The 11,535-nt window shown below is 45.3% G+C and overlaps 1 protein-coding gene and 1 long non-coding RNA gene across 4 annotated transcripts in view; one reads left to right on the plus strand and one right to left on the minus strand.

Moving 5' to 3' along the window:
* LOC101175601 (FHF complex subunit HOOK-interacting protein 1A) overlaps positions 1–11,478 on the minus strand; it is a 19,998-nt gene extending 8,520 nt beyond the window's left edge. For 2 of the 3 annotated variants that reach the window (XR_013650848.1, XM_004079630.5), the window contains exons 1-10: positions 11,343–11,478; positions 8,750–8,806; positions 7,850–8,064; positions 6,725–6,917; positions 6,425–6,646; positions 5,716–5,878; positions 3,812–3,923; positions 1,225–1,326; positions 915–971; positions 749–835 (exon numbers count right to left, since the gene is read on the minus strand). Coding sequence is in view for 2 of the 3 variants with exons in the window: in XM_004079630.5 (XP_004079678.1) it covers positions 749–835; positions 915–971; positions 1,225–1,326; positions 3,812–3,923; positions 5,716–5,878; positions 6,425–6,646; positions 6,725–6,917; positions 7,850–7,954 (1,041 nt within the window). In the remaining variant the exon portion in view is untranslated. The remainder of the gene's footprint in view (positions 1–748; positions 836–914; positions 972–1,224; positions 1,327–3,811; positions 3,924–5,715; positions 5,879–6,424; positions 6,647–6,724; positions 6,918–7,849; positions 8,065–8,749; positions 8,807–11,342) is intronic. The other variant, XM_078935777.1, reaches the window with a different exon arrangement.
* On the plus strand, positions 5,756–11,535 carry LOC111949266 (uncharacterized). The gene is made up of 5 exons (XR_002875283.2): positions 5,756–5,895; positions 5,976–6,049; positions 10,514–10,569; positions 10,642–10,728; positions 11,400–11,535. It is a non-coding gene; the product is annotated as an uncharacterized LOC111949266 (long non-coding RNA).

The following is an 11,535-nucleotide window of genomic DNA, read 5'->3' on the forward strand; positions in this document are numbered from 1 at the left end:
AAAAAATAAATGTATATACATTTCAAAATGCTTTAAACATGTATTTAATTTAAATGTATTTATTTCCTGTTTAGGTAAAGAAATTTCTAATAATCAACATCTATTTTTATGTTTGTAAATAACATTTTGAATTGATTTGCTCAGCTTTAGTGACATTTTGTGACCAGCAGGGTGCGCTGGAGACCACTAAACACTCTAACATCCGGCCTCCCAGAGTCCTCCTGTCGCACCCAAACTTTGAACAACAACAACACTAGAATGAATCTGATATTTGAACAAATATCAGAGCAACACATTTTTGTTTGTTTTTCGTTAAAATAAATTCAGAAGTTGGACACTAAAAAAAGGCAAAAGCTTAAAACGTTCCAAAAAAACAGCTTCCCTCTTTGACTATCGGAGAGTCAAAAACTCTAGAAATAATCTTTCAAATATGTATACATTTAAAAAAAATACTTGAAAAGTATCGGGCACAAATTCTGAAAATTCACACAACCACAAAACAGAAATGATTACAAAGAAGAATTTAGGACATATAGACAAAATGTTTTTTTCTTTAACTGCTTTATGTTTTCTAAAGGACATGATTCTTGGTGAGAATCACCGTCTCACCAAGTTCATGACGGGAGTCTCACCAAGTGAGACTCCCGTCATGAACGCTGAGGGTCTGGCTGAGCAAAGACGGAACGGAAGGTTCCCGCCTTTTTCTTTTTTCGTGGTGTGGTGCTTTCTTTCAGAGGAGGTGTGGTACCTTATGCAGGGCGGGAGCGAGCACCGGAACCAGGAACCCGTCGTAGATGTAGCCCAGTAGCTGGGACCGGATGGAGGGATGAGCCACCTGGTTCAGGGTCACAACAAGGATGGGCTCAAACTCAGAGCTTCATGGTGAAAAGGTGAGCTAGTGCGCCGGACGTTACCTTGGTAACGGCACTGCAGAAGTCCAGCGAGTGCAGGAAGTGGACCAGAGCTGGAACCTGTCGACCCAAACTTCTGTTACCCCCCATGAGTCACAGTCTAAATCCAGCTGTTATTTCTTTAAAATCCTCTTATTGGAGAAAAGCTTCTAAACTTTTACTGACTGTTTTTAGAAGTTGATATTAAAAAGATTTTTACTTCGACACATAAATATAAAAAAAAAGAACGACACCTCTACAGCTTTAGCAGCACTTTTGCCCAGACACATAAATACTTGTTGGCCCCCTGGAGTGACAGCGTCACCATGGTTACCTGCTGCCAGTCAGCAGGGTCCAAGCAGTGCCAGTCCTCACTGTAGACCTGCAGCCTGGTGGGGAGAGACGAGTACAGACCGGACAGACCTGTGGCCAGCACCTGTCCACAAACGCACACAAAAACACACACATTGTTCATGTTTTAGATTGAAGGGACTAAATGTTTGCTGAATCTTTAGTCCTGGTTCACGTCCCGTTTCTGCCCCCCAATGATTTCCGAGTTCAAATATCTGAACCTGGGGAAAACTTTGCGTTGCATCAACTAGTCAGGATATTCAGCTTTGTTTCACAGACACATGGAAGTACCGCTGATATTCATTCAGACGGCGCTCCTGCAGCAGACGGTGAAGCTCGCCGTACTGGGAGAGTCTCTGAATGATGACATGAACCCACATAGAATGCGTGATGTTTTTAGAGCTCTTTAAAATAAATAAACCTGATCTCCCAACGTCATCCGTGTTCTCGTTTGGCGGTAGCCCCTCCCACATGCGGTGGCAGCAGCAGGTTTATAAATACGCTTTTGGACAAACGTCTAGCAAGCGATTTTGACGGCCATCAAAACCGAGGCGGAGGACACAAAGTCTCTCAATTCCATTAGATGTGAACATAGCAGAACCTTTATCCTACTTGAAACATTAGTTTCATTTCTAGTTGGTAACTGAAGGGTGGAGACCAAACTTTGAGCTCTACCTGAAAACTCAACCTGAACTCATGACTTGAGCTGGTTTTGCGACTAGAGACTTGAATTTATAATTTGATTCTCAAGATCTGACTCAATGTATGAGTGACAGCAAACAAAGACTTTTCCTCGAAGGGCCCATATCATTCTATTCTGAAGCCTTTTAGAGTCAACTATATCTCTATATATGATCATATGTTACCTTTGGAACACTAGAGAACAAATTTTTATTGTGAAATATTCACAAATGTTTTACGAGTCCTTTTTTTTTCTACCCAGAAGTAAGACGATTCGCTCACTGAGGCTCCGCCTTCCGCTCCATGTGGGTCCCGCCGTAACATAAAGTTAACCTAGAGTCGGCTTGGCAGCGTGTCTGCGTCTCACCCACGAAAACAAACAACATCAGAACTTTTGCAAAGATGGATGTGCGAATTATGCAATGAAAGCATTTAGCCGATCACCGCTAGCTCCACGGAGAGAGTGGGCGTATGTGTTACTCTGGGGGCGGAGCTGGCAGCGTAGACTCTTCCTGGAAGGGGCGGTTCCTCACTTTGTGACGTAACAATGTGAGAACCCAGTCGTTTCCGTGGGTTGGGTGGGGCTGGTGCTCAGAGATCAGATTTTTAGAGGAATGTTCAGAAATGAATGGATGAAAATATCACTTTGGGGTTGTTTTGTTGTGAGGAATTTACATTATTTATGAAAGAGTACTGAAGGAAAACACTGGATAAAGGCGTGGTCGAGCATTTGAACCTTATTGGTTTGAATAAAAGCAGATATGCAGTCCAGTTGGTTCTGGTCTGGTTCTGATCCGTCTAGATTTAAGCTTCCTTTGGCTTATAAAGGCTGGACGTTTCATCGTCATCGGGATCCTCTCGGGTCTGAACAGCAGCCGACCGCATCAGCTGACTTAGTGGTCAACAGCTGCAGTCTGGACTCTCATCACGGGCCGTCCAATGAGGAGCGGCGTTGTTAATCCCTCTGCGAGGACGGACCAGTCTCACGCTGGTTTACTAATCTGCTCTCCTCTGACAGATTGAGGTCAGGCAGTGTTTGTGGGTTTAGGGCCGACACGCACAGGTGGCACGTGCTGGGCGCTCTTTCATCTCCCCCACATGTGTCCTTTCAAACCCATGACTTAACGCAGGGGGGCGGGGCTTAAAATTAAACTGCAACAAGGCCTCTTCTTCTTCTGCTTCCAGTTTAGAAATCCTGCTTTCATTAAATGCATGATCTTTGCGGAACTTCTTTTGTTTTGCTCTTGCAGGTTATGCCAACGCCCCCTCATAAACTCAAGCCTTTGTTACATAACATCCCATAATAGGATTAAAGCACAGGGGGCAGATGAACGGGGGGAGGAGAGGAGGAACCTCATACATCTACACCAGGGGTCTGGAAGTTCTGAGCCACATGCGTCTCTTTGATTAAAGAAAAAGAAAATGTTTTTCTTTTTAAATAGTAGCATAATTTTCAGACCATGTGGAGCATCAAGTGAAACATAAACCTCAAATAAGTCCAAATTTACTCAACTAACAGTTGAATCACAGTACGTATCACTCCACCAGGCTCCTGACTACAGTACCCATGATGCTCCAGCAATCCATCAAGCAGTGAGGCTTCATAGTTCACCCATTGACTGTATCTGTTAACTGGACCGAAGGAGCGTGATGTCATCAGTAGAAAAAGGTTTAAATAAAGTCCATTCAGTCTCCATTTTTTATGATGCGGATGCCGCCATGTTGGAACCTAATAATAACAATAACATGTTTGCAAAGCTGTTTCGTACTGTGACTGAATGAACTCTGTTTATACAATTTATTTGTGGTCAGGTAAGATTGTAAAAGCTGAGAATAATGAGCAATGATGTTCCCATGATGCAATGTGGTCAGGAGGATGGCTGGCTCACCGGGCAGAAGTAGGTGTTGTCAGCGATGTGCTGAGCGACTCGTTGCTCCGACGCCGACAGAGACATGATGAGCAGCAGAGCCTCTCTGGCCTGATGGCCCACCAGACCCTGGCTGGAGCAGAGAGAAGACCTGTGACCCCACAGAATGCCTGGACCACCACCTCACAACCACCGACCCAAACTAAGGCTCCTCAGCTTTGGGCTGGTTTCGGGAATTTGATCACTTTCCCTGCAAGTTTGCCCCCAAATTCTTCCTATGGAAACTGCTGGAAGCAGTTCTGGGACTGGATACTGGAGGAGGTGGAGGACTGCCTCATGTTGGGGGTTGTTGGCTGGATGGTGGTACTTTCACAAAGGCTAACATTGTGAAAGACTGTCACACAACCACTACACACTTATGCAGACGACAACTGGTCCTACGTGAATATTTACGTGGAAAGAGTGAGAAAAGATGCATCATGAATGAACCACGTGAAAACCACGGAAGTACAAGTAAACCACGCAAAGAACACGTAAGTTGACGTTAAAGCCACATCTGGCCCAAAATTCCTGCTACCGCTACAACATTTGAACGCGATATGTGCGCCGTATCCCTTGTGCTATCTTCTGGGGTCCAGATGACCCCACTACCAACATTAATGTGCCAAGACATGTTAACTTTGGGAATGGGGTCATCTGGACCCCACAAGATAGCTTAGACAACGTTATACAGCGCGAAAAGTCTGTTAGACTTTAGTAGAACGGCCGTGGAAAGCCACAAATTTGTGTCTGAATCTCACAAAAAAGTACGCGCAACTGCGAAAGATTTATGTAATAATTGTGTATAAACTACATAAAAAACACGTAATAATGAAATAAAGTTCTTAGGGTCTGTAGTTACTAACTGCCTTCGTGGTTCTTTTATCAGACACAGGTCATGCTCAAAAATCGCTGACATGTTTCGACGGACGCGTTCCGTGTCGTCATCAGGTGGTTGTGTGTGACGTACGTAAAAACAGTTGATTGTCACTGAGGGGAAGTGACCTGTCAGACTTTGTCAGGTGACTCCACCCCTTTCGGTACACCAAAAAGACAAGTTAGAGCAAAGCAATTAATGCAACGTCATTTACGAAATCCCACGTCATACCTGCAATACAACATGCATCGGAGAAACGGGACGCACCTTCATCACAAGAAAAATAGAACACTAGAAGGAATGTAAAAAGGAAACAGGGAAGAGACAAACAAGAGGAAGACGTCAACAGGCAACATGAAGTCAGCCATAACAAGCCACTGCAAGCGGGAAAACCACATCATGGACTGCGAAAAGGCCAAAGTCCTCAGCACTGAAGACGACAGACACCGCAGACGGATCATGCAGGCGGTGGAGATACCAAAGCCCATACTTCCATGAACCGTGTTAAGGGGCCTTCCTGCTCTCTCACACCTGGAGCAACATCCTCCAGCAGAAAACGGACATCAAGGGGCGGAGTCACTTGTCAAAGTCAATTGTTTTATATACGTCACGCACCAACCACCTGATGACGACTCTGACGAAGACGGAAGACGTCCGTCAAAACATGTCAACGATGCTAAAACACAACCGTGTCTGATAACAGAAGAAACACAAAGTCAAATACAACTTTATTCTCAAGCGGCCAAAAATGTTGAACAACTCAAAAGTGAATTCAACTAAATTCCTGTCGGCTGAAACCCTCGATGGAAATCTGCGCACATCGACGAATGACGAACGAAAGAAACACTCGTGCATTACGCATGGATCACGAAAGAACGACATTTTATACGTGGAAAATGCTCAAAAGGTACGTAGTGGCTGTTTGACACGCCCCTAAGGTAGAGGATTCCTCCTTAACAAGTAATCTGTAATGAATTACTGTTTGGAATAGGAGTATTTGTGTCTGTACCGGTGGATGTAGGGTATCAACAGGGAGAAGAGCAGGAAGTTGGCGGCTCCCTGGTCCTCACTGCTGTGGAAGAACAGCTCCAGCACCGACGGGTCTTTGACCAGAGCCGCACACAGTTGGTTCAGCAGCAGGACGAGCTCCGCCTCCACCACGCTGCCGCTGTCTGCAGGGAGGAGACGGGTGAGGTTCGCTCGCATCCCGGTCAAACAGAAGCACATCAAAACGACGGAGCTCTTTGGAAAGTGTCTGATTCCCTGCAGGAGGAGGACGGCTCACCGCCGGCTAAGGCTGGGCTGATCGATCTGAGTCTCGGAAGTATCAGTACCAGAAGGAAGTATGGATACTACTGCTTTTGATACTTTTGTTGCAGTAAAGACCTTGAATTTAACTACAAAGTTCACCAAAGATCAGCGTCTGTCTCCTGTGTTGCCAGATTGGGCAAAAAGCAGCCCAATTTCAGCAACACCATTTAAATGTGACACTAGTTATTGTTTCCTTTCTTAATATTGTAGTATGTTATTATTAACATACATGTTCTATGTTTGATGCATGTAATTAGATAACAAACATCTCTGTCTTGTGTTTTGTAATACATTTAATTAACAAAAAATCCCCAAAGTAATCAAACATTTCAAGAAAAAGTATTGGCGATACCAGGCCGGTAACTACATGGATCGATACCAGAGTTCCCAGCCCCGCCCACTCCTACCGGCAGCGGCTCCGGCGCAGGAGGCGAGCAGCATCATGAGCGGCCGCAGCACGGGCTTGTGGTGCAGCAGCGGCTGCTTGGCCTGCGACAGCAGCATCTGGTACATCCTCAGCTGCTCCAGCTTCATGTCCTCGGTGAACTGCCTCCTCAGGCTCCACAGGAACAGCCTCTCCATCACGCCCTCCAGAACCACCAACTCCAGGATGGGACCCATGGCTCCTCCTGGGGGCCACAGAACCACAGAGTTAGGAACCCGCGGCGGCCAGAACCCGCGGAGAGGCCGGCTTCACCCGCTCCCACCTCTGCCCGCCTCCTCCTCCATGAGCAGGAACAGCATGTGTTCCACGTAGTTTTGCACGGCGCTCGCCTCGTCCGCCGGGATGGGGCCGAGACGCGGAGCCCCGGATCCGCCGCCGCCATGGTGACCGGAGAGGAAGCTGAAGGCGCCGGAGCTGCAGCGGCTCGGCTCGTGCTTTTCCAGAATCCTGGCAACCTGGTCCAAAGAAAAACCTCATGGCAGCAGTTATGGAGACGCAGGAAACGGGACAACCGGGACGCACACACACACGGACACACACACACACACGGGGAGAAAACACACACACATGCAGAGAGAAAACACATGGAGAGAAAACACACACACAAACAGAGAAAAGACACACACACATACATGCTCTCACGGAGAAAAAACACGCACACACACACATGCAGAGAAAACACACATACGGAGAAAAAACACACGTGGAGAGAAAACACGCACACACACAGAAAACACACACAAACATAAAGAGAAAAAACACACACACACAGAAAACACACACACATGCAGAGAAACACACATGCATACACAGGAAAACACACACATACGCACATTGATGTGCATATAAAGACACAAACGCACAGACATGAAACACTTGTGCACATGGACGAGCAAACACACACACACACACACATATAAACACTACCCCACACAAACGCACATACTTGTGCGCATTCACACACAGAAACATGTTTATATGCGGACACGCACATACACACAGAAACACGCACACATACACACTCACATGTGTTCATATGTACATTTATACACGCACACATATATGCAAATACACACATAAACACAGACATGTCCATGGAAACATACAAATGCACGCAGTCGCAAAAGTACATTCAAAAACACATGCATGCACATGTATGTGCACAAACACATGCAAATAAACACACACATCCAAACATAGCATGAACAAAAAAACACACATACTTACGCACACAAATGCACAATTACATGAACACACATTTACACAACAGACACTGCACCCACATGAAGACATGCATAAACACATATTTTACACACACATATTATGCTCCCATAAAAACACACACATCCATTCACACGCATGCACACACACTAAGGTGCACCGTTACCTGAGCCCAGTGGTTCCTGAACACGATCATGCAGGTCTCCGGGTCCACTCCTCTTAAGGTGAGGGACTTCTTCCGGTTGCCCCCGGCAACCACAGAGGCCATCATCCTGGGAGGCTGCTAACGCCGTCTCCAGCTGTGTGTGAGGCGCCGTCCTCAGATGCTGAGGTCACATGGCTGTCCCAGTCCAGAACTGATCCTGATGGACAGCTGTCAGTCTGAAAGACAAAGTCCAGACGTCAAAGTGTGGACCTGAAACTTTCCCATCAGGCCTCGGGGGGCAAATGTCCCGCAGGTGTTAGCTGCTAAACCTCCAGCATCAGCAGCATAAAACATCACGGGAGGCCTGAGCCTCAACCAGAAGCGTTCACCGTGAGGGCGGGGCTGCACCGCGGCACTGATTCCGACACAACGAGGCTATTTCTGCCCCGCGTCCTTTGAGCTTCACTTCCTTCCAGGTGGCTGCAGGTTTTCACTTTGTTTAATTCATTCTGGAAATCAGCTTTGCTGCTGCAGGAATGTAATCCCAGCAGAGACGTTCATCTGATGACTTTCTTTAAAGAAGTGAACTTTGATCCAACAAGGAAAGTTGTCAAAGTTCAAAAAGGAAGTTTGATGACTGCGTTACTTTCTCCACAAACACACACTTGGGATTGTGTTGCGTTTGTTTCAGGTGTGGGGCGTTTCATAGATACTCTTTTAATTCTGAGGGATTATTTCCGGATTAGCTGGCTGGCGTGCGTCCCAGCGCGGCAGCGCTTTGTGTGTTTGGAAGTGGAGCTGCAGGAGGAAATGAGGCTTCAGAGCTGCAAACAGGAAATCATGGAAAGGCTCCTTCCTGGGCGTTCCAGGAAATTCCAGGATCCTCCTGGAGGTCCTTGAGGCCTGTCTGCAGAGTCTTACCTCTGTGCTGCTGCTGCCGCTGCGGCGCCATGGACACGCGTCCTGCCGCCTCTTGACCTTAAACGAGACAGAGGCGGGTTTCAAACACTGTTCCCACTGAAGTCTGCAGCTCAGATTCCTGCAGAAAGCTGGAGATCTTCATCAGGAGAGGAAGACTGTGACCACAGACTGATAACAGGATGATGACTTCCTGAGTGAGAGGAGGAGCTCACAGACGGACGGCTCCGCTCCACAAACACACACAGTGAATGGAGACGATGACCGCTGCTGAACTCTGAGTTCAAAAGATCAGATCAATGTGGAGAAGCTGAGAGAAAGAGAGAGAGAGAGAGAGAGAGACAGAACGCACGCCGCCTCACCTGAGACGTCTGGACCTTCAGGCTGTGTGTGGCTCTATGTGTGTGTTTATGTGTGTGTTTATGTATATTTGTAAATGTTAACTGTGTGTGTTTATGTGTGCTTAAATATGTCCGTTCTTTGTGTTTTTGTCAGGTGTATTCATGCGTGTACTGTCTTAAAAAAATGTGTTTGTGTATTTTTTATATGTGTGTGTGTCTTGTGTAACACTTTTTTTTTTGCACATGTTGGGATGTTTGCACATGTTTGTTTGTGTGTTGTGTCACATGTGTGTTTTGTCCCAAGTGTGTGTGTTATGTGTGTGCTTTGCGTTACATTAGTGTGTTTTGTCACATGTGTGTGATTGTGTTTTGGCATGTGTGTGTTTTGTGACAGTGTGTATGTGTGTGTTATTTGTGTGTGTTTGCGTGACATGTGTGTGTTTTATTATACGTGTGTGTGTGTGTGTTTCTTGTTACCTGGGTGTGTTTTGCGTTGTGTTACATGTGTGTGTTTTATGTTACGTGTGTGTTTTGTGATATGTGCGTGTGTGTGTTTCGTGTTATATGTGTGTTGTGTAATGTTTGTGTGTTTAATGTTGCATATGTGTATTTTGTGATGTATGTGTGTTGTGTTACATGTATGTGTTTTATGTTACGTGTGTGTGTGTTTTGTTATGTGTGTTTTGTGTTACATGTTTGTTTTGTGATATGTGTGTGTTGTGTTACGTGTGTGTGATTGTGTTGTGTTACATGTGTGTGTTTTATGTTACGTGTGTGTGTGTTTTGTTATGTGTGTTTTGTGTTACATGTTTGTTTTGTGATATGTGTGTGTTGTGTTACGTGTGTGTGATTGTGTTGTGTTACATGTGTGTGTTTTATGTTACGTGTGTGTGTAATGTTGCATGTTTGTGTTTTGCGTGTGTGTGTTACGTGTGTGTATTTTGTGTTATATGTGTTGTGTTACATGTGTGTGTGTTGCATGACATGTGTGTGTGTGTTTTGTGTTATATGTGTGTTGTGTTACGTGTGTGTGATTGTGTTGCGTGACATGTGTGTGTTTTGTGTTTCGTGTTACCTGGATGTATTTTGTGTTAAATGTGTGTTGTGTTACGTGTGTGATTGTGTTGCATGTGTGTGTTTGTGTGTTGTCCTCATCGTCCGTCCACAGACAGAAAAACAAAGGTGTTTGTAAATCAGTGGATAATCTGAGACGACGTGATGTTTAATCCCAGACGGCTGATGACATCACAGTCCAGGATTAAAACACACAGATTGACCTGAAATCCTGAACCATTCCACTGGAACATGATGGAAAGGAGGCCGATGCTTTTTATTCCTGTTTCATGTTGTTCTAATCTGTCAGATGAACTAAGAAAACCTAAAATCGAGGAATAAAAACGTAAATCATCTGTTGGTTCTCCTGCAGGAGGAGGAACCTCCCACTGCTGACTTGTTCATTGATGTGTTTCTGCTGTTGAAAATGTAGGAAAACATATTTATATATTTGTATTATCACTACAATTCTATGAAGTTCTGCTGATGTTCTTCCCACAGCGGTCCTGTTAACGTTAACGAGGTGGAGACGTTCTCCAGGAACCTGCAGGCCTCCAGATTTCATCCTCATGCAGTCAAAACTCTGAGGTGAGCTCTGACTTTTATTTCCTCCGTGTGTCTGCAGACTAAACATGCTTTTGTCTGCAAAACATTTGTCAATAAAGTTTGCAGAAGAATTTTTGACAGATCTGAGCGTCAGATTGGAAAGAGTGGTCGGGATGAAAAAAAAAAAAGCTAAAAGTTTTGATGTTTGGAGAAGTTCAGAGGTCAAAAAAACCCGATTTTACGACAACGAGGAAGTGTTAAAAGCATCCCTGACAGTAAAATCCAGGATTTGATCAGGTTGAAGGGGGGGGGGGGGGGGGGGGGTCTGAACGCAGTCCAACCTTTAGGTCACTGGATGCTGCAGCTCCGAAGCACAGCGGACCTTTCAAAATAAAACACTTTCTATTGTTTACTTATTTCTAAAATCTGCTGCTTTGGGGATTTTTTAATGAAAAAAACTTTCATTTAGCAAAGAATTATTTTCTAAATATTTAACTGAAATTAAAAAATGTCTTCTGGTTGTTTTTTAACTTTTCTCCTAATGTTATTTTGTTTTTTATTTTTAGTAGCAGACCCAGACTAAACTGCGTTCGTGACATATTTTTCATATTTCTGAAGGGCTGGTCAAACCAGCAGTGGGATTACAGGTTTCTTACCTCTGTGGCTCTTTGGACCGGAGGTTCGAACCGAACTTCTTCTTTTTTCTCCCGCAGTTCTGTGAAAAAGCTTTAAATCCGGGCCTTTAGCTGGTTCTGTTGGACCTGTGAACCGGATCTTCAGAGCGCCGACCTGTCCCCGAGGCTCTGAGCGGCTCAGCTGTCAATCAGACTGCCGCTGGCCCAGAGGCCC

This window comes from Oryzias latipes, chromosome 18 (assembly GCF_053564925.1).
Source record: "Oryzias latipes strain Hd-rR chromosome 18, Olatipes_Hd-rR_3.1".
Classification (NCBI taxonomy): Eukaryota; Metazoa; Chordata; class Actinopteri; order Beloniformes; family Adrianichthyidae; genus Oryzias; species Oryzias latipes.